At 41.6% G+C, this 21,936-nt stretch overlaps 3 protein-coding genes and 1 pseudogene across 3 annotated transcripts; 2 read left to right on the forward strand and 2 right to left on the reverse strand.

Annotated features, from left to right (window-relative positions):
- The first annotated feature begins 312 nt into the window (after positions 1-312).
- Positions 313-2,459, forward strand: LOC127900770 (uncharacterized). The gene is made up of 3 exons (XM_052435985.1): positions 313-856; positions 938-2,316; positions 2,436-2,459. The coding sequence occupies exons 1-3, from the start codon at positions 313-315 to the stop codon at positions 2,457-2,459; spliced, it is 1,947 nt and encodes a 648-aa protein (XP_052291945.1).
- Positions 2,460-12,060: 9,601 nt separating this feature from the next.
- LOC107177097 (cysteine-rich receptor-like protein kinase 10) lies at positions 12,061-15,576 on the reverse strand. The gene is made up of 6 exons (XM_052435986.1): positions 14,847-15,576; positions 13,783-14,000; positions 13,447-13,657; positions 12,874-13,111; positions 12,604-12,754; positions 12,061-12,354 (listed from the first exon to the last, which is right to left on the reverse strand). Exons 1-6 carry the CDS (start codon positions 15,574-15,576, stop codon positions 12,061-12,063), a joined length of 1,842 nt encoding a protein of 613 aa, XP_052291946.1.
- Positions 15,577-16,072: 496 nt separating this feature from the next.
- Positions 16,073-16,742, forward strand: LOC127900874 (2-alkenal reductase (NADP(+)-dependent)-like). The gene is made up of 2 exons (XM_052436148.1): positions 16,073-16,288; positions 16,393-16,742. Exons 1-2 carry the CDS (start codon positions 16,079-16,081, stop codon positions 16,471-16,473), a joined length of 291 nt encoding a protein of 96 aa, XP_052292108.1. The 5' UTR covers positions 16,073-16,078; the 3' UTR covers positions 16,474-16,742.
- Positions 16,743-17,350: 608 nt separating this feature from the next.
- LOC102616107 (2-alkenal reductase (NADP(+)-dependent)-like) lies at positions 17,351-20,103 on the reverse strand (annotated as a pseudogene).
- Positions 20,104-21,936: the final 1,833 nt, after the last annotated feature.

The following is a 21,936-nucleotide window of genomic DNA, read 5'->3' on the forward strand; positions in this document are numbered from 1 at the left end:
ACCCCTCCATTTGAATTTCAAACTTACGGTTACAAGGTTCTCGGAATACACGTCATTAAATGCTGGCAGCCCAAGAGTTTGCTTCTCAGTAAGAAAAACCTAAAATCCTCAAACACGAACTCGCCTTTTTCTCTCTTCTTGTCTCTCCGGCGAACAAAACTCGGCATTACAGCTTTCATCGCTGTTTCTCTCTGACCGAGTCCCCGCTTCAGGTATTTCTTCTATTTTCTCGGTCTTGGTTAGTTGTAGATAATTTCTTTTCTCTTTACTTGGGTAGTAGTTGCTGGTGGTGTTGTGGTTAGAGCTTAGGGAATGTCGAAAGGCAAAGAGAAAGTCATTGAGGTTGACAACGATGAGTTGGACTTCCTGCCTAGTCTGCTCACCGATCCTGCTTTTGACCCTGGGATCCCCTTAGAGCCCATTAGATCTAGTGTTGGCACTAGCGCTAGGAGGATGTCCCCCCAAACAACCTCCACGAGCGGAAGTAGTGGTGAGGAGGGACCTTCTGGCTCGGAAGACACCCTAAGTGCGGATCAAGGGGGTGATTCTGGTGAGGAATCTTCACCGGGAACCACGCGACCAGAAGAGGGTACAACAGTTGGAGGTCGAGCCTTGTCGCGGGATTATGCTATTGACTACATGACCTGCACGACTACATTCAACGAGCTGGATGACCTCCGACTTAGGTATAGTATTCCTGGTGAGATTCTTCTTAAGGTCCCAGGAAAGAAAGATACGCCTAGCCGGCCTCCTAGGGGGTATGTTACCCTGTTTCTGGAAAGCTTTAAGTCTGGGCTGAGGTGCCCCTTGCAACCCTATTTTGCTCGCATACTCCACGGGCTCAATCTAGCTCCTGGTCAGCTGAACCCCAACGGGTGGAGGGTGCTCTCTGGTCTGTTCATATTGCGGGACAGATGTTGCCAAAGCGAGCCCACAGTTGATGAGGTGAAGCATCTCTACCAGCTGAAAAGTAACCCCAAAGATGCTGGTTGGTATTACTTCCAATCAAGTACTAAGGCCAGGAAACCCATTACCGACCTCCCCATTGGTGGCGGTGGGAATTGGAAGAAGAAGTTCTTCTTTGCTGGGGGTCCCTGGGGTCAATTTGCTCAGGTCGATGGGCAGGATTATCACGTCCCACCCCGTTTCGTGGTTCCAGGTCGCCTGCTCGTATTAGATGTCTTGTCTCTCTTCTTATGTGCACTTTACTGGTTTGTCCCTAACCAAGAGTTTGTTTGTGTTGCAGGTTCTTGGGGTGTTCACTTCCCGCTCGAACCTGATCAGCTTAAACGGGTCGAGGCTGTACTGGCCAATTCCTGCCCGAGCCGAGAACTGCTAACTACGTACAACTTCCTCGAGTCTCGCTTGATACTTCCTGGCCATAAGATGGAGGACGCTGTGATTGGGGCTCTAACCAGGAAATGTTCTCGTCCTCCAGCCACGAAGAGCGACCAGAGTAAGGACGCTCCTGCTGCAAAGCGGGCCAACATCGTGCAGCAGGTCTCTCCCTTGAAGACTTTGCCTCCTCCTCCTGCCAAAGCCGGAGAAATTAGTGGAACAGCCACTGATCATGCTTCCTCTTCTCCTCCTGTTGGGCATCGGTCTCGTCTACCTGACAACCGAGTAGAGCACTTGGCCCCCTATCTCAATGAGCTTTCCAAACTCGTGAACAAGAAAGACCTCGAGGACTTTGATGGCTGCACCTTAGGCGAGCTGGTGGGAGCCATGCAGTACAGCGCTTTCCATCTCAGCTGCATGACCACCTACTATAAGGCCAAGGTTGGACGCTACGACCGGAAGATGAAGGAGGATATTCAATGGGTGACGACCAGAGCTGACGTTGCCGAGAAGAAAGCAAGGGAGCTGAATGTTGAGAACCTCAAGCTGATAGAGCAAGAATCTCTTGCTCAAGCAAAAACCATTACCCTCGAGGAGGAGTTGAACAAGGTCAAGGAGGATCTGCGAAGGCAGAAGGCTATGTATGAGGCTCAGCTCGAATCTCTTCGCAATTCCCACCGAGCTCAGGTCGAAAACTTGGAGAGGGAAGCCAACAATCAGTATGACCAGGGACTTCGGCATTCTTATCGTTGTATCATGGCCGTCCTCGGAAAGCAGCACCCTGATCTGAAGATGGATGATCTTGCAGCTGGTGTTGCTCAACATATGGACGAGGAGGCGGCCATGGAAGATGCCGAAGGGGTAGAACCGATCATGATTGAGGGGGAAAGCTCTCCTCCTCGTGCAGTTCCTGTTGACGCTGGCGAGGCGAGCACCCCTGCCGACGCTGGCGGGGCGAGCACCCCCCGGACGCAACTGGTGATACCCCCCCCCCCCACCCGCACCTGAGGAGGTCTAGCCAACTGATACTACTCGGCTTACTGATCCTCCATCTTCTTGATGTATTTCTTATATTGTAATGAACTATGTTTGTAAAGATTATCTGCTCTGTTAATTATTAACAAATTAATAAAAATGTTTTTGATTATTTTCTTGTGTTGTAATCATGGGTTATTTTTCGTTTGAGAATCTGCTCGTCTTCGTCTGGTTGAGCAGGTTCTGGCATATGGTTTTGCCACGTGCCTTAGGAAAATTTTTCAATGCTTGGGATTCTGCTCGCCTTCGCGCGGTCGAGCAGATCCTGGCATGCTTGGCTTCTGTCTCGCCGTAAACTGGCTTTGAGACTTGGTGAGTCTTTGCATGCCTTAGTGACTTCTTCGATGCTTGGGGATTCTGCTCGCCTTCGCGCGGTCGAGCAGATCCTGGCATGCTTGGCTTCTGTCTCGCCATAAACAGGCTTTGAGACTTGGTGAGCCTTTACATGCCTTAGTGACTTCTTCGATGCTTGGGGATTCTGCTTGCCTTCGCGCGGTCGAGCATATCCTGGCATGCTTGGCTTCTATCTCGCCATAAACAGGCTTTGAGACTTGGTGAGCCTTTGCATGCCTTAGTGACTTCTTCGATGCTTGGGGATTCTGCTCGCCTTCGCGCGGTCGAGCATATCCTGGCATGCTTGGCTTCTGTCTCGCCATAAACAGGTTTTGAGACTTGGTGAGCCTTTGCATGCCTTAGTGACTTCTCACAGTTTCAAGTGAATGAAGTTCCTCGACGTTCCATTAATTGCAGGATTCAACTTACACAAAATTGTTTGGACATAAAATAAATAACAGCAACTACGAACAGAAAGAATTTGGAAATATTAACGACTCTTACTGGAAATATTTCCTGAGATGTGCTGCGTTCCATGGGTGCTTCACCTCGTGGCCATTCATGCGAACCAGCTTGTAAGCTCCTGGTCCAACTAGCTGCTTGACTCTATATGGCCCCTCCCAATTCGGACCGAGCACTCCTTGAGTCGAGTCTTTGGTGTTCTGATTCACTTTCCTTAAACTGCCGTATGTTCACTTTCTGGTTATAATAACGAGCAACCCTTTGCTGGTAAATGGCAGATCGACCAGCTGCTTGCTCCCTCTTTTCCGTTAGCAGATCAAGATTCAGACACATCTGCTCGTCGTTATCCTGCTCATTGAAATGATCTGTTCGGTGTGTGGTCGTTCCTATCTCAGCTGGCACGACCGCTTCATGTCCGAAAGTCAGGGCGAACGGTGTCTCCCCAGTTGCTGTTTTGTGGGTTGTTCTGTATTCCCATAGCACACCTGACATCTCATCAACCCATGCACCCTTTTTTGCTCCAAGCCTGGTTTTCAAAAGCCTCTTGATTGTCTTGTTGGCTGCTTCTACTTGTCCATTCGACTGGGGGTGAGCAGGCGAGAAATACTTCAGCTCTATCCCGAGGTTCTGGCAGAAATCCCTGAAGCTGTGATTATCGAACTGCCTGCCATTATCCGTTATCAGGGCATATGGGATCCCGTATCGACATACCAGGTTTCTCCACACAAAGTCTGTTGTTTTCTTCTCTGTGATCCTGCTAAGGGCTTCGACCTCAATCCACTTCGTGAAGTAATTTATAGCAACTATTGCATGCGTTGCTGCTCCTCGTCCCTTTGGCAGCGGGCCGATCAGATCAATCCGCCATTAAGCAAATGGCCAAGGGGAGGCCATAGAGGTGAGCTTCTCTGGTGGTTGGTTGGAGAAACTTGCAAAACTCTGGCAGCTTACACAGCTCCTGGTCTTCTCTTGTGCATCCTGGTGCATTGTCGGCCAGAAATATCCCTGCCTTAGGGCCTTGTGGGCCAGGGACGTCCCACCAGAATGATTCCCGCAAATTCCTTCATGTATTTCTCTCAGAACGTAATCTGCGTCGTCCTCATCCAAACACCGAAGAAAAGGTAGTGTATACCCTCGTCGATACAGTACCCCATCAATCATCTTGTATCTCGAGGCCTGGGCTCTAATCTTCTGAGCCCGCAGCTTATCTGGTGGCAATACCCCGTCTCTAAGGTATGAAGTTATCGGGTCCATCCACGTGCATTTTTGTTCTATCTGCAACACCCCCAGATTCTGCTCGATGCTCGGGCTGGACTTCACCTCTAGAGGGATCGACTTTGGCATTTTTGGGTCTGCTACCGCTGCCATCCTGGCCAAAATATCTGCTCGACTATTCTGCTCTCTAGGGATTTGTATCACCTCCACTGCTTCAAATTTCCCCATCATCCGCCTGACTATCTTCAAGTACTGTTCCATCTTCTCCTCTCTTGGTTGAAATCTTTCACTGATATGATTCGCGACCAGCTGGGAATCAATTCTAATCTTCACCTTATCTGCTTTTACGGCCTTAGCCAACTCCAATCCTGCTATCAAGGCTTCATACTCTGCCTGGTTATTGGTGGCTGCGAATTCTAACTTTACAGCATAAGAGATCTCCTCTCCCTCAGGGCCTTCCAATACAATCTCTGCTCCTGAACCCTGCTCCCCTGACGACCCATCCACAGACATCTGCCTTACTTAGCTTCGCCACTGTCTGTAACTACATCTTGCTGGTCTAAACACACTTCAGGCTCTGTGAATTCTGCTACGAAGTCGGCCATTGCCTGAGCCTTTATCGTTGCTCGGGGTTTGTAGTCTATGTCGAACTCGCTCAGCTCTGTAGCCCACTTGACGAGCCGACCAGAAGCATCTGGCTTGTGCAGAGTTTGACGCAATGGCTGGTTTATTATTACCGAGACTGGGAATGCTTGAAAATATGGCCTCAACTTCTGAGCCGCAACCACAAGGGCAAGTGCCCATTTCTCCAACAGTGGGTATTTGGTCTCAGCGTCGAGCAGGGCCTTGCTGGTGTAGTATATCGGATACTGAACTCCTTCTTCCTCTCTCACCAGAACAGAACTGGCGGCTCAATCCGATACCGCCAAATACAGATATAACTTGTCCCCATCCCTCGGTGTGGACAGCAGTGGAGCTTGCTGCAAGTACTGCTTCAAGTTCTGGAAGGCTTCCTCGCATTCTGGTGTCCATTCTGTTTTCTTCCCCCTCCTTATCACTTGAAAGAATGGCTGACACTTATCTGTAGCCTTGGATATAAATCTGCTCAACGCCGCCAACCTCCCTGTGAGGCTCTGCATTTCCTTCAGGTTACGAGGAGACCTCATCTGCACAATCGCCTGGATTTTCTCAAGATTTGCTTCGATCCCTCTATGGCTCACCATGAATCCAAGGAATTTCCCTGACTCGACCCCAAAAGTGCACTTCTCCGGGTTGAGCTTCATCTTATACTTCCTCAAAAGCCCGAAGGTCTCCTCGAGGTGTCTGACATGTTCCTTCGGGATTTTAGATTTGGTGATCATGTCATCCACGTACACCTCCATGGTTTTCCCGATCAATGGCTTAAAAACTTTGTTCACCAGCCTCTGATAGGTGGCCCCAGCATTTTTGAGACCAAATGGCATTACCCTGTAACAGAACAAACCCTGGTTAGTGATGAAAGCCGTGCTCTCCTCATCCTGCTCGTACATGGGGATTTGGTTGTATCCCGAGAACGCATCCATGAAACTGAGCAGACCGTGTCCAGCCGTTGAATCTACTAGCTGATCGATCTTTAGTACAGGGAAGCTGTCTTTTGGGCACACCTTGTTAAGGTCTGTTAAGTCCACACACATCCTCCACTTGCCATTTGCTTTCTTTACCAACACCACATTCGATATCCATTCAAGGTAATTGACTTCCCGAATGAACCCTGCTCTCAAGAGCTTCTCCACCTCGCCATTTATCGCCTCATACCTCTCCTGGTTGAAGCACCTCATCTTCTGCCTTACTGCCCGCGCACCTTTCTTTATTGCCAACTTATGACATGCTACCTCAGGGTCAATCCCTGGCATGTCTTCGTGTGTCCAAGCAAACACATCTGCATGAGCCTGTAAGCATTTCACCAACTCCTGCTTTTGCTCTCCCTTAAGTCTCGACCGGATTCTGATCGTCTTTCCCGGATTCTCTGGTCCCAGGCTTACTATTTCCAGATCCTCTACAGGTTCTTGTCTGTCGTTCTTGTTTTCCACTCGGGTATCGAGGGATGTTATCTGCATTGCTTCCCTTGCTGCCAAGGAGTAGCAGCTTCTTGCGATTCTCTGGTCTCCTCGTACCACTCCAACTATCTCATTCACCCGGTACTTCAGAACCAGATAGTGGTTGGACAGCACTGCTTTGCTCATCCTTAGAAATGGCTGGCCTAGGATCATCTGGTAATGACCTTCTTCGTCTACCACCACAAAGTCCAGCATCATTGTCCTTTCTGTCTGGGAGCTCCCAATTGTGATCGGCAGCTCGACCATGCCCAGAGGGATCGGTTTTCCTCCTCCAAACCCTTTCAGGGAGGTGTTGGTATATTCTAGCTTCCGGTCTGCTATTCCCATCTCCTCCAGGGTTGACTTAAATAATACGTCAACTGAGCTTCCTGTGTCAACCAATATCCTGTCAAACTTCTTGCTAGCAACAGTGGCCTTGATGACCAAAGCATCCTCATGAGGGTATAAAATCCCTTCCTCATCCTCATCTGTCCACATGATTGGCACTTGCCTAACCCTTGCACGTTTGGCTGCTGGGGTGTTGAAGAATACCTCTTTGCTGGTCATGGCGTATCTAGCATAATTCTTCCTCGACCTATTGGAATCTCCAGCCAATGTTGGGCCCCCGGCTATCACCCTTACTGTAGGCTGCTCGCGCCTCAAATTCCTGTCACTCTGCTCCCCTTCACTTGTTGATGCTACCATTGGGAATGTCCCATCTATAAACTCGTCCAGATACCGATTTCTCACCAAATCTTCAACCTGGGTCTTGAGATCCCTACAATCTGCTGTGGTGTGGCCATGAGTGCCATGGAACTTACAATAGCGTCCCATATCCCTCCTGCTGGATGGCTTTGTTATTGGGGCAGGGAGGTACAGCAGCCCTCGATCCTTTATGGCTTCATACACCTCATCCAGGGACATCTTCAAGGAAGTATACCGCCCATAGTCCTAGTTCTGGTTGATCAGGTGCACTGCTCTTTCTCTGTTTGCTCCGTTCTGAGTTGGTGGCGTTGGCAGTACTTCTGGTCTGCTCCCTCTGCTACCGTGGGAATGTTGATGAAGACCACCATATGCCAAATCATGTCTTCTCCAAGGCTCCCTAGCTGGGGAACGAGGAGGTTGCGCCCTGCTGCGCTGATACTGTGGTGGCCTCTGATGAGGCTGGTAAGCAGTTACCCGACCTCCTGCTCCACTACCCGAGGTCTGGTGATCCCTCCTCCTAATCAGCTCATTCCCTGGTAATGCTTTCTTCTCTTTCCTCCCCAACCCCTCTAACTGGTCTGTTTTAATCCGTGCGGCCTTCTCCTCTTCAATCTCAATGTCTCTCTTAGCCTGCTCGTATGCGGCCGCATACGTCTGAATAACTGGGCTCCTCAAGTTGTACCACAGCCTTCCTATCTTCACCCCTTCTTTCAATCCCCTTAACGCCTGAGGGTGGTTGAAAGCTCCCAAGTCTGGGACAGCACGATGAAACCTCTTGATGAATTCCCGAAGGGTTTCTTCCTCTCCCTGCTTCATGCTTTTCAGCTCCATCATGTCATCTTCTGGTGCCATTGCCCCACTAAACTGCTCTGCAAATTCCTGGCACATCTGCTCGAAGGTTTTAATGCTACCCCGAGGAAGTTTCCTGTACCACTCTCGTGCACGTCCCTCAAGGGATAATGGGAACACCCTGCACCTTTGGGATTGAGATAATCCTTGTACCCCAGTTATGTCGTTGAAGCGCTCTATGTGTACTAACGGATCAGTTCTTCTCGAATATCTAAGGTCTGGGAGGCGGAAATCTCTCGGAATAACTGCCCTCATGAGCTCTGCTGCGAGCGGTGATTCTCCGTCCAGCATTATCCTCCAACCAGGAGCTCTGCTCCTTCCTTGCATGTCGTCAATTATCTGCGCTAGTCTGCGCACCTCCTCCTCCAGCTGCACTGCACGACCAGGGTCACGTGCTGCAACTTGATCCCGCTCTTGCTCTACATCATGCAAATGTTGCCTCAGCACTGTTTCCTCTGCATTCGCCACCCCATCGTCCTCGTCAAAAATCTGTCTTGCCGGGGACTGCTCTTCTTCTCTATGGAATTCTCCCCGCAGGGGTATGTTACCTCTTTCACCACCAAGTCTCCCGGTGGTCTGACTTCTCCTCGTATTATCGGGACCTGGTGCCACTCCATCACCTCTCACCCTTTCTTCCTGGGTTACCCTTCGTTCGCTCCGCAACTCATGCAGGATGGTTGTCAAGGTCTCCATCTGCTTTTCCATCCGTTCTATCCGGTCGAACATGGCTTTTTCCCGTGCTTCACTGGCTATCTCCCTCAGCGTCACGGAATCGTTAAGCCTCATATCACCCCCTTGTGCACTACTTCCTCCTGTCTCCATCGCTTTTCAGCAGCTTCCCTTCTCTTCTTGCCACCAAAAGAAGCTTTTTGCTCAGGTCCCCACAAACGGTGCCAAAATGTTGATGCGAGATTCTGGTTACGCCTTCCAACGACCAGGATGTCTGCTCGATCAACCTCACCTCGATTAGGATCCCTCCTCGTACGCTTTCTTCTCTAAGTATCCCTGCGTCCACAGAAACAGGTCAGAGCACGCCGGTTGTTTTTCCGGCGTAAACCCAGATATGAAGGTTCTGGGAACGCTTGCTACGAATCTTATGGCTTTTCACTAATCTCAGACCTTCGAGTTCTCTCTTTTCTTAGTTCAAATAGCAAAAAATCTAACCCTTTTACCTTTGTTGGTTACCTTTTTATAGGCTTCCTCTGAGTCCCGATCTTCCGCAGTTTACGCCCGTTATTCTCCCCACCCTCGGATGTGGATGCCCCATTGTCGTCATTGTAGGCAAATAGAGATGGACCTCGTGCCTTGATTCTCGGATAGGAAGGCACGTCTTGCCAACTGTCGTTGACCGGATCTCCTCGCCTCGACCCTTAGCAGGAATGACCTTATGCCTCTAACAGGAATTCGGCCTCGCGAATGGCATATTCGGGGACGAGGAGAATATTCCTGCTCGCAGAACTTCGCCACCAAACACCTGCTCATCACGTCTGGTCTCCTCGATGTATTTCCCTCAAACATAAGGTATTGACTTCAACGAAATATTTTCTCTGGTAGTTTAACTCACAATAGTCAGAGCAGTCTTGTGCTACATTTGACCTACATTTAGAACAGTTAGATGTGAAACTGCATTTCTTTATGGAGAACTTGAAAAGGAAATTTATATGCTCCAACCAGAAAGTTTTGCAGAAACAGGAAAGGAAAACTTGGTTTGCAGGTTGAACAAATTTTTATATAGTCTCAAATAGTCATCGAGGTGTTTGCATAAGAGATTTGATTCCTTCATCATGAGCCTTGGATATAACAGACTCAGTTCAGACCATTGTGCATACTACAAGAGGTCTGAGGATAATGATTTCATCATTCTGCTTTGTATGTGGATGACATGTTGGTAGTAAGCCCCAACAAAGATCAAGTTTAATAATTGAAGGCACATTTGACTAGGGAGTTTGAAATGAAGGACTTGAGACCAGTAAACAAGATTTTAAGCATGCAAATTCACCGAGACCAAAATAATAAGAAGATTTGGCTTTCTTAGAAGAATTGCTTGAAGAAAATCTTGCAGCAGTTCAACATGTAAGATTGTAAGTCAATTTCTACTCCACTTCCTATTAATTTTAAATTATCCTCAAGTATGTGTCCCCATAATGAAGCAGAGAGGAAAGAAATGTCTCGAGTCCGGTATGCATCTGTAGTGGAAAGTTTGATGTTCGCTATGATATGTACTAGACCGAACATTGCACAAGCAGTGGGAGCAGTCAGTCGATACATGGTGGACCTTGGTGGAGAGCATTGGATAGTTGTGAAGAGAATTATGAGATACATCAGAGGAACCTCAAATGTTGCATTATGTTATGGATTATCAGAGTTTACTGTCAGGGGCTATGTGGATTCAGATTTTGCAGGAGACCTTGATAAAATGAATCAACTACTGGCTATGTGTTTACACTTGCGGGAGCAGCTGTAAGTTGGGTTTCAAAACTGTAAAATGTTGTGGCATTATCTACAACAGAAGCAAAATACATGGCAGCTACACAAGCCTGTAAGGAGGCTATTTGGATACAAAGGTTATTGAAGGAGCTCAGGCACAAACAAGAAAATATTCCCTTATTTTGTGACAGTCAAAGTGCCTTGCACATTGTAAGGAATTCAGCCTTTCATTTCAGGACGAAGCATATAGGAATACAATATCACTTTGTTTGAGAAGTAGTGGAAGATGGAACTGTGAATATGCAAAAAATTCACACCAATGAGAACCTAGCAGATGCATTGACCAAGTCAATCAACATTGTCAAGTTTGTATGGTGTAGATCCTCCTATGGCCTAGTAGAAACATAAGCAGTACGACGATGGTGAAGACGAAGGAAGGTGTGGAGATTGATTAGATCTCAATCAATTCCCCAAGTGAGAGAATTGTTGAAAATCAGTACAAGGCTTCTAGAAATTGTTGAAAATCAGTGCAAGACTTCTAGAAATTAGGTGCCGTCATTGATATTTTGATTTAGTAATTGCCGACCATGGACAAAATAAAATGGAGGTGGATGAGTTAGGTGGCTGCCAAACCTAACTTGTGGAATTTATTAGCCAACAATTGGCTATAAAAGGGGAGCCATGCAAATGAGTTTTGCATCCCATTTTGAGTGCATCCGAAATCTTATAAAAAAGAGAAAAATAAGTTTCTCTTTGTAAGCATTTGTTTTCAATATTTATAAATGAGAGTGTGGATGTAATAAATTGGGTTTTGGGTAGTGAGGAATTTATCTCAAAATACTTGTAATTCTCCTTATATAGTGAAAAAATTATCCTTTTATCTTTATCCGTGGACGTAGGATAAAAAGTCGAACCATGTAAACTCTGGTGTCCTCTTTGTGCTTATTCTTTATTTTTCTTCTAATTTCATTTTAGATGTGGCCCTACTTCATCCATCAATTTTCTAACATCAGGGGCTCCTCCTTTGCTTGGAATAGGGGTATTCAGCTGCTGTGGAGGTTGATAGATTATGTGTTACACAGCTTATTCATAGTCAGACTTTATCTACTAATGCATTATCTTCTCTTGTCAATGGCATCCTGAAGCTCCTCTCTCGCAATTGGCAAGTTTCGATGCATCATATTTATCGGGAGGCCAACTTCGCAGTAGATTTCCTTGTAAATTTCGCACTCTCAATTCCTCTTAGGCTCCATGTTTTACCTGCCCCTCCCCACGGGGTTGATGTTTACTTGCGTGGTGACAGTTTTGGGACTACATTCCTCACATTGTTAAGCTTTAGCTTTTGCTAGGCTCGCCTTTCTTTATCAGTTAAAAAGAAAATGAATAAATCTCAAGGAAACAGAGAGAGATTCCCAAAAATAAAACATCTATTCCTTGAGAAACACGTTCATAAACATGGAAAAACTAGGCAGTTATAAGTTAATGGAAAAATAGCATGATTAACTCAGGGAAAAACAACATAATTAAGTCACGATTTTCTTTCTCAAAATACTACTATTAAAAAATATACCGTTTGAATTTTCATAATTTTATTGCATTATTGAAAACTTTTATCATAGAATTGTCAACGAGGTGACACAGTGGAAAGAGTAACTTCATTAGCAGAGCAAACTTTCAAATCTGATGAGGATTTAACTCGGCCAACTGAAAATGCCGGTTGGGTTGGTTGTGGAAGTGTTATGGTATCAGTTGCCAACATAACAACCACCGAAGGCACTGTAGGTCTGTCTGCTGGATCTTCTTGCACACACAACAACCCAATGTGAATTCGTTTCAAAAGTTCCTCTAGAATAAACGATTGCTTCAGTACTGGATCCACCAGCCCTTGTGCATTTCCTTCACACCACAGTTTCCATGTCTGAAATTTTTTAATCAAGACATAAATTGGTAATTAAGACATTGTTGTGGCAATGCCGAATGGGTCAGTCTGCAATATTTTAGCTGTAAGGTTGCATCTCACCAAGTTTTATTATTACTAATGTTATTAACAACTGATTCACGTAATAAAAAAGTTGGAATGTGTAACAGAAAATTCGACACGGTGTAACATTAGAACTGGAGAACTGACAAAGCTAACTCAGAAACACAGATGGAGATAGTTACGTACATAAGTGAGGAGGCTTTGACCCTGTTCGTAAAGATAAAATCTAGTATTCTTTCTCCCACTTATTATCTCCAGTAGAAGAACCCCAAAACTAAAAACATCCGATTTAACTGAAAATAGTCCTTCCATGGCATACTCTGGGGCCATGTATCCACTGCTTGAAATTGGAACATCAAAATTAGTAAGTATAAAAAAATAGGAGCACTTGGAGATGTTGTCCGACAGGACGGGAAGAAATAGAAACAAAAAGGACAAAGGGTAAAATGTACTTACAATGTTCCAACAACTCTGTTTGTATTAGCTTCATTTTGATTTCCACCAAATATTCTTGCCATTCCAAAGTCAGATATTTTTTGATTCATCTCATGGTCTAGCAGAACATTACTGGCTTTAAGGTCTCGATGAATAATCTTCAATCGAGAATCTTCATGCAAATATAAAAGATCTCGTGCAATTCCATTGATGATGCATATCCGTCTTTTCCAATCTAGTTGTACGCCCCTCATTGAATCTATTGATGAATTGAACACAAAATGTAACTTGATTAATCACTTGTTATGCTATATGGCGAAGGAAAGATTTGGATTATACAAGCAAGTTGTTTCTAGTGGTCATCGGATGAAAAAATAATGTAAAAATAAGTCAATCTTAATCTCATACTATTATAAATGTATTATATGGTATAAAATCTTTGAAAATTCCGCACAACTCAAATCAGTATAAAATCTGAATTCAAGGAGATGAGGGTAGAAAAGAGATTTAAGGACCGACGATTTTGAGAAATTAATCTAATAATTCTAAATTTCGGGAGTAACTATGTAGCACTAGAAAGTTTGAGAGGCAAACCAAAGAGTAGGAAATCAAGGCTTTTGTTGGGCATGTACTCGTATACGAGTAAAACTTCATTTCCCTCTAAGCAGCATCCCAACAGTCTCACAAGATTTTTGTGTTGTAATTTGGCAATTAAAGTAACTTCATTTTTGAACTCTTGTAGCCCTTGCCCAGACGACCTTGAGAGCCTCTTCACTGCAATCTCCTTGCCATCAGCTAATATACCCTGCAAAATACTTACAATTGTTTTGTAAGCAACTGTGTTACGGTGCAACTCACACTACCACAATGCGAGGAACGTGGCCCTCTAGATTGTTTCTCAATAAACTAAATCCACCGTATTCTGATTACCTTGTACACAGGTCCAAACCCACCTTCTCCAAGCTTATTTTCGTTAGAGAAGTTATGTGTAGCCTGGTGTATCAAATCTAGTGGGAAAAAAGGTAACCCTTGAGATTCCACCTTCTTTTTTCCTCGTAAAATCTTATACGAGTAGTCATCACCCTTATCGTCTCCAGTTTTACCTCCTCCCGAGAGAATAAATTGAACCACTTGCTTTGCTTTTTCCTCTGCAAATTAAGCATGTTGAGTTCTGTTTAGGGAAAAACAGACGAAGGCTGCAGAGCAGAGGTTGATATAATTTCTGTAATACCAAGTACATGATCATTACCTTTATTTTTTCTATTTCTTTTTCTCATTTGCCAAAGCAAAGAAAGTGACAGCATGACTGCTATTAGTGCTGATACCATTGCAAAGATGGCAAGCCGATTTGCTTTCCTTCTGTTCACTGCTTCCCAAAGCAAAGGGTTATTAATTTCAATATTGAAGATTATGAATAATGATTATATATGAGGAGAATGAGGCAACCAAAATGTTTAAGCAAAAGATAATGTAAATAGATCAAAGAGGTTGGAACTCGAAAATAAATTACTTATGAAATGACTATTGCTATGCTTACAAAATTAGGACACAAAGCTCTGTGTAAGCTTGTGGTGCGGCAGCTTTTAAACTTTAGCTATTGTGAAATGGAAGCTCTAACTATGAAATAGAAATCGATAATGATTGGTAAATATGACTTTTAAGTAATAGTTTTGAGGCTCTAACAAATAATATAAAGAACATAGAATTTTCATCAGCCATGGGTAAAATTACCTTAACTTTAAAACAATGTGTAAAAATCTACAGAACAGTTTAGAGACCTTAGCTTTTAAAGTACAGCTGTATATATCTACCAAACATTTTAGATCTGAGTTTTAAAGCCACAACGACGGTACCATAGGGAGCCAAAACTGGTATGCTATCTCTTGTGTGAGAAAATCTTAATTAGTCAATAATTGGTACCACATTATTACTCAGAAAGGCATGATGAAGTAGCTATATATCTTAGTTAATTACCCTCAAATACATGTACTCACCATTCGTATTACCGGTCTTACTAGTTGCAGATGGGATTGGCCCTGGAGCTAAAGTTGCAGGGACCTTGGAATTGGGTAAGGGTTTTAGCTCGTACCTCATGTTACAACTCGGCAGTAAAACTTTAACCCTGGAGTGGCCTCCTGACAAGCACTCTGGCATATATTCAACGGCATGTTCAAGGCAATATTGGCAGTCATCTATTGACAACTCTGGTATGCACTGCACAAAACCGTTTAGCGAAACAGAGGTAGTGATGTTTGTGGCTTCGGTTGCGTAGCTGTGAATAATTGAATCAATCATGTCTTTGAAGGATTGAGTCAAAATCTCCGCAAAACTATCTGGTACTGGTACAGTAACATTTTGTTTGCTTCCGGAGCATGTAATTGTGTCCACGTCCAGAACAGGTAACGAAGTATCAGAATAGCGAATCATGCACTCATCAGACCATACAATTGCCCTCTTGGTGCCATTCCACTTTTGCATAACGGTTTCGCCTGCAGCAACTATGCAGTTCTGGCACGATTGCATACTGACGTCGATTCTACAGAGGTAAAGACCATAAACGGTGTCCGGAGACTCCCATTCTGATGCGTTGTAATAGATGGAATCCTCAGCTAGTTGGTAAAGGGTTTTTTCCAAGAGGCATTTAAGGTTGTTTGAGAACTCGCGGGAAGCTTTATTATCAGCTTCAGGGCAATACAAGGTGGTGTTTTCATCAACATTATACATGATCGGCATGAAAGATTGTGACATAACTAGAGATAGAAATGAAAGCAGGTAAAGCAAGCAGTAAGTCCTCGAGACAAAGAATACAACAAAAATCGGCATTGCCCCACTTGTTCTTGAATCTTAATGAAATATTTTGTTCTATAAGTGAAGTAATAAGGACCATTGAGAATTGAGAAAGGATTGATTGATTTAAGCGTGAAGCGCAAAAATATTAATTAGAAAACGAAAAAATCATTGAAAAGGAGAAGAGGCCGGCATGAACAAAATAAAGGAAAACAAGACAATAGCTACAATAGTCTGAAGAGGCCGGCGCAAACATAAAGCTGTCGCACAAGAGAATCCGCAGTGTCTCATTCTTGCCTTGTCATTATGGAAAGAAAATTTAGTTCAAAGGATTAAGCCGAGGAAAAAAAAAAAAAAAAACTCGCTTATAAAATTTCTTTGCCAGAATTCTTCATTATTTCACATTAACCAAAAGAAAGAGGAAATAAAAATGAATGAAATGGTGAGTAATAAGCAAGTGATATTGAAAGAGTGTGTGTCTGGTTTTCCAAAAGAAACGGACATGTGTATAGCCACAAGCTCCATAGAACTGAAGGTGCCAAAAGGTCCAAATGGGGTTCTGTTGAAGAACTTGGTCTGTGATCTATCTTATGCGACCCAGAATGAGAAAATTCAAGGATCTTATGTTGAATCCTTTAAACCTGGTTTGGTTAGTACATTCTCGTAGCTATTTTTTTTTTCACATTAATTTCAATGTCTTCTTATCCTTTGCTAGTTCTAGTATTTATAAAGTTTTCTGACGAATGCATGCAGCCCATAAGTGGATGTGGGATGGCTAAAGTTTTGGAGTCAGAGAATCCAGAGTTCAGGAAGGTGACTTGGTTTGGGGAATGACTGGATGGAAAGATCACAGTCTCATTACAGCTCCCTCTTTGTTCAAAATTCAACACACAGATATGCCTCTTTCTTTATTCGAATTCTCGGTAAGCTCTGATTATTCAATATATTAATTCTAGATCAAACAGTGGAACCATTAAGAAATTTAGGCTTGTTTTTGTTTTATGCTTTAGTAGGAAATTGCTACAAGTTGAGAAAATTGAGTTGTTTGTTTTGTTCACCTGAAATATTCAGGGTGTCTCTTGTTCTGTTATGTAGACTAAACAGAGTTCAATATTTAATTTGAAAGGCTTGAAACAAGATGTGTAAATTTGTGATAACCACAAAGAGAGAAAAATATAATGGCTTAAATGGAGAGTAATAAGCAGCATATATTCAAAGAATCTCTCAATGTTTCCAAAAGAAACACCCGTGCATGCAACCACAAGCTCAAGCTCCATCGAGTTGAACGTGCCAAAATGTTCAAATGGAGTTCTTTTGAATAAGTTGTACATGATATTTTGATCCATTCATGCGACCCAGAATAACACAAGGGAAAGGACATTATGTCGATTACAATAAACCTGGTTTGGGCATTCCCATAGGCATTTTTCTTCATCAATTTCGGTTTATCTCCCTTAAGGTTTTGTATAAACAAATATCCGATGAATTTTAAATTTGTTGCATTTCTTTATTCTTCAACCTTTGCATTGTGGCTTTTCTCCCAAACAAGGTATTAAAACTAATCATTTTTTATGTGCTTTCTCTGTGGCTGTCATATTTTATCAGCACAATACACTAACCATCTATTAAGGCTTCTTTTGATAGCAATTGAGCAGCAGATTGGTTTAGTAACATTATCAAAACTGCGACCACAAGAAGGTGCTAGGCTAGCTGTTATAAGTTTCTATATTTGATTCAGCAACTATCATAAAACTTACACTCCTTTGATCATATTATTGATTAGCTTTATCAGTAGCACTCTCTCTCGACCATTGAAATTTTGTGACGAGTAAAAACATGTACCGTTCTTGTCAAAACATGTACCACTAACTAATTCTTCATTCAGTAGCAACTTCAACCACCTGTTTCCCCACATTCCTGCCTGAGAATAGCCCGACGAGAGCTGCAGGTGCACTCTCGAGACCTTCAGCCTTATCTTCGACATACACAATCTTTCCTTCTTTGATGCGAGGAATCATCATTTCCAGAAACTTTGGATAGAGGTGAAAGTAATCAGGAACCAGGAAACCTTCCATACGAATCCGCTTCGATATAAGACACGTCAAGTTGTGTACCCCTTCAGGCTTGTCATTATTGTACTGTGAGATCATTCCGCATAGAGTAATTCGACCCTGGATTCTCATGTTGAGTAGCACTGCATCAAGCATCTTTCCGCCAACGTTTTCAAAATATATGTCAATCCCTTCAGGAAAGTACCTGTCAAATTGGCAAAACATTGGCAAGACATTTTAAGTCCCAAGTAAAAGATCATAGAACACCAACATTTTGATAAGAACGAATATCGTACTTATCAAGCTGTGGTTTTATATCTTTCTCAATTCCTAAACTGGGACTAGACTCTAGAGGCAATGGAAAAATCTAGTACAATTTCTTTTTTAAAGGCTTTTGATTTTCTAAAGGACAGCATTTTTAGTGGTCTTTGTTGATAAACTTTACAGTAACCCCAAGACTCTCAAATTACAACCTGATATTAATCACCTTCCCAAATTACAATAATATCTATTAAAGATGCAACAAATTTTCTGGCACCAACCTTTTCAATGCTGCATCCAAATCAGGTTCCTCTTTGTAGTTGAATGCCTCATCGAACCCAAACTTATTCTTCAGTAGATCAACCTTACGGTTGAAAGTAACAGAAAAGGCATTATGATGAAATTTCCTTTCTTAAATTAAATGTTTGAAAGTAAGATGGGAACACTCAAGCACTTGTCAGACTGTTACATACCTTGTCTTTGCTTCCAGCACTTCCAACAACATAGCAGCCCACCAATTTTGCAAACTGCCCGACAAGCTGACCAACTGCACCAGATGCTGCTGATACAAAGACATACTCTCCTTGTTTAGGAGAGCAGACCTCAAAAAATCCAGCATAAGCAGTCATTCCGGGCATACCTATCAAGTATTATGCTGTATTATACCAACTTTGATCATTAACCTGAGTGCAAAAAGATCAGAGCAAAAATTTGAAACAAAATTCTCTAAATATATAGAATTTTAAAAATCTGAATCTTGTTCACACTTTAACATCAATAATAAAATATCATACGGACTCTGTTATATTCTTTATAACAGAACAAGTTTTTGTAGTTCATAAAACCATGTTTTTGTTTGCTTAGTGTCATGCCTCGCATCTTTCTGGGTATTTAATCCAACACTTGGACTGTGACCCACCATCCATGGGCAAACTGGTCTCCAAGTAATCAGGTGCTTAAGTGAGCATTTAGCTTTTCATGACTGTCCAATTAACACTCGCAAGCCATTAAAGCAAAAGCTGCCGCATTTTCAGGTATAAAATGCGTTTTTTGGCTTAATCACAAAACCAAACTGATAAAATGAATTAAAAGTAAAACCAAGCATTTTAGTTTGTGAAAACTGCCTGAGAACCTAGGAATCCGCATTTTCCTACACGTTCAACTAGCTATTGAAGGATCTTTTACTCGTGAAATTGTGCCAAAAAGCACAAGAACTAACTTGATGGAGTATATCAATCAGAAAACACCACTATAGTGAAAATCCTTAAATTTAAGTATGCAAAAGGGGACATATCTATAAAGCTAAACAATGAAAGGCTCACTCTATCTCCAATTAGGACATTCTAACTGTCATAGACATAAAGGACAGCCTTATAATTAATAAATTTCCAAATTTCACATCATATCCCACAGAGATATCCAAAGTATTTAGAGTTAATCATCCTAATTTTCTCCACATTCTTAATTATTACAGCAAATAAAATCTTACCAAGAATTCCAGTATAGTATGAAAGAGGCATATCCGTGTGTTGAATTTTGAACAAACGTGGAGCTGTAACTAGACTGTACTCTTCCCAACCAGTCATTCCCCAAACCAAGTCTCCTTTCTTGAACTCTGGATTCTCAGAATCCAATACTTTAGCCACCCCATTTCCGACTATGGGCTGTACTAATTAGTCAAAATTTCTGTGTCACCAATTCAATTTCAAGCACAAGACTTCACACAACATACACCAAGTAAAAGAATAAAGGGAACATAATTTACCAATTTGACGTTAAGTACGTTCAAAAAATAAGCTGAACCAGTGAACTTAAGTTCATTGACGATATATTCAATAATGAATTTCCTAAAGCAAAAGAATAAGAAGCCATGGAAATGAAAAGAGTGGCTATGAGAGTGAGTGCACAAATTACCAAGCCGGGTTTAAAGGATTCAATATAAGATCCTTCCCCTTTGGTCATTCTTGTTCGCATGTATGGATCACAAGACAAGTACAGGTTCTTTAACAGAACCCCATTTGAACCTTTTGGCACCTTCAATTCTATGGAGCTTGTGGTTACATACATGTCTGTTTCTTTTGGGAAACCAGACACAGTCTTTCAATATCACTTGCTTGTTACTCACCATTTCAGCCATTCTTTTCTTTCTTTTTGGATAATATGAAACACAAAGAACTCTAGCATAGAAGTATACGTAGAGAGCTAAATTTTGTATGTTTTTGAGACGAAATCGAAGAATTTATTAATTTATAATACTTCAATTTTTTTTTTTTAAATAATGCTTCCAATTTAGTTTTCGATAATTTGATGCTGGCCTCTTCACACTATTGTCTCCACATGTCAACTTTTTCCTTTGTTTTGTTATAAGTTATAACTCACAAGAGTGATGATAGATTTTTTCTCAGATTTAAATAAATTAATTATATCATCTCATGTGTCATATTTTTTTTATGTTGCGTAATTTTAATGTAAAAGATACAACTCCATTGAGGGGAGGGGGCGAGGAAAACACCTTTTAATCTAAAATTTACTTAAATGATCATGTAAGGCTCATTAGTTTTATAATTAATCACATTGACTTTCTCTTTTATCAATTATTATATCATTTGACTCTAGTTAAAACTTTCCTAATAAATATAAATACAAAATACAAAATATAATACTAAAAAATAATAAATTAAATAAATTACATATTTTAATGGCATAAATAAAATAATTATATATTTTAAAATTTATTTCGAATATTAAACTATTATAAATATATCCGAAAAATTTGATTAGCACTAACCCAGAAATGACTTTAAAGATTTACAATAAATTAAAAGTAAATATTGAATAAATATTACAAATAAAATACAAATAATTACGCCTGAATAAATTCTTACTAAAGCCCAGCCTCATGATTCTAAGGCCAAGGCGCGCCCCAGAATAATAACTGTCCCACTTCCATTGATAGTGTGAAGTGGCCGACAGCATAAATTCAAAGCTCGGACACAACTATAAGCAGATAAGATAATATAACGTCTCTTTCTTTGCCTTGTACTTTCCTTTACTTGCATAGCCTGTTAACCCTTTTGCTTTGGAAAACTTATTCTTGCATAAATTTCATTTATCTCCCTTAAGGTTTCATCTAATAGATTCCTAATGAATTTTAAGATTTTTTTTAGCAAATAATTTGTACATATTTGTTGTTGATGGAGTAGAGAAAAAATATATAATAATAATAAAAAATGAGGGTGGTGCTAGTTCTTTCAATGGATAAAATTTCTATTGGAGATTTGAAATCGAACAAATTTCTGCCAAATGGATTGTCAATGGCTAGATACCAAGAGCTTATGTTTATTTAATCTCAGGTGTGGGTTAGATTGGGGTGCATGAAATAAAAATAAAAATATATAAATAAACTTGATGTGATGAATTTGCAAAAATCAAAAACTTTTGTTCTCTGAGTTCTTCTCCACACATAGCAAGAAGGCCAGCGATAAAAATCCTATATCGTAATTAGAGACTAGAAGGAAGGAAACATCTAAAGAGATTTTCAAACATCTTCACTAATGGAGTTGAGTTGGGTTTGCTAATTTCAAGGTGGGGAAAAAAAAATCTAGTGGACAAACTTTGCAAATAAATTTAATAATATATGTGCTAATATTTATCTTTTTCAAGGAAAATTATATCTATCTCATTTAACAATTTTCCCACTTTGAAAAACGTATTTCCTTGAAATAAACAAGAGAAATAGAAACGGAAGAAAAGTTGATCAAATTCATTAGGGGTAAAAAATTGATATTTATTTAAAGATTTTTATTATGTGGTCCACTTGATAAGTCACTTGTCTAAATAAATAAATAAGTAAATAAACTCATATTACTGACCCACTTACTTGTTTTAAATGATAATAATAATAAAAATTTAACTACTTTCATAATTCAAGTGATAAGATTTATTAGTATTATTTTTTTTAATGGAAGGAAATGTAAAATCTTTT

Source organism: Citrus sinensis, chromosome 3 (genome assembly GCF_022201045.2).
Source record: "Citrus sinensis cultivar Valencia sweet orange chromosome 3, DVS_A1.0, whole genome shotgun sequence".
In the NCBI taxonomy this organism is placed as follows: domain Eukaryota; kingdom Viridiplantae; phylum Streptophyta; class Magnoliopsida; order Sapindales; family Rutaceae; genus Citrus; species Citrus sinensis.

What these genes read in the sequence shown, in the direction of transcription:
- LOC127900770 (XM_052435985.1), top strand. Translation starts at nt 313, where the DNA reads ATGTCGAAAGGCAAAGAGAAAGTCATTGAGGTTGACAACGATGAGTTG. An exon ending in CGGGCTCAATCTAGCTCCTG is followed by an intron (nt 857 to 937) that starts GTCAGCTGAACC and finishes GCGAGCCCACAG; the next exon opens with TTGATGAGGTGAAGCATCTC. An exon ending in GCACCCCCCGGACGCAACTG is followed by an intron (nt 2,317 to 2,435) that starts GTGATACCCCCC and finishes ATGTTTGTAAAG; the next exon opens with ATTATCTGCTCTGTTAATTA.
- LOC107177097 (XM_052435986.1), bottom strand. Translation starts at nt 15,576, where the DNA reads ATGTATAATGTTGATGAAAACACCACCTTGTATTGCCCTGAAGCTGAT. An exon ending in TAAGACCGGTAATACGAATG is followed by an intron (nt 14,001 to 14,846) that starts GTGAGTACATGT and finishes CTTAATTTGCAG; the next exon opens with AGGAAAAAGCAAAGCAAGTG. An exon ending in CCTTGATTTCCTACTCTTTG is followed by an intron (nt 13,112 to 13,446) that starts GTTTGCCTCTCA and finishes ATTCATCAATAG; the next exon opens with ATTCAATGAGGGGCGTACAA.
- LOC127900874 (XM_052436148.1), top strand. Translation starts at nt 16,079, where the DNA reads ATGGTGAGTAATAAGCAAGTGATATTGAAAGAGTGTGTGTCTGGTTTT. An exon ending in AATCCTTTAAACCTGGTTTG is followed by an intron (nt 16,289 to 16,392) that starts GTTAGTACATTC and finishes GAATGCATGCAG; the next exon opens with CCCATAAGTGGATGTGGGAT.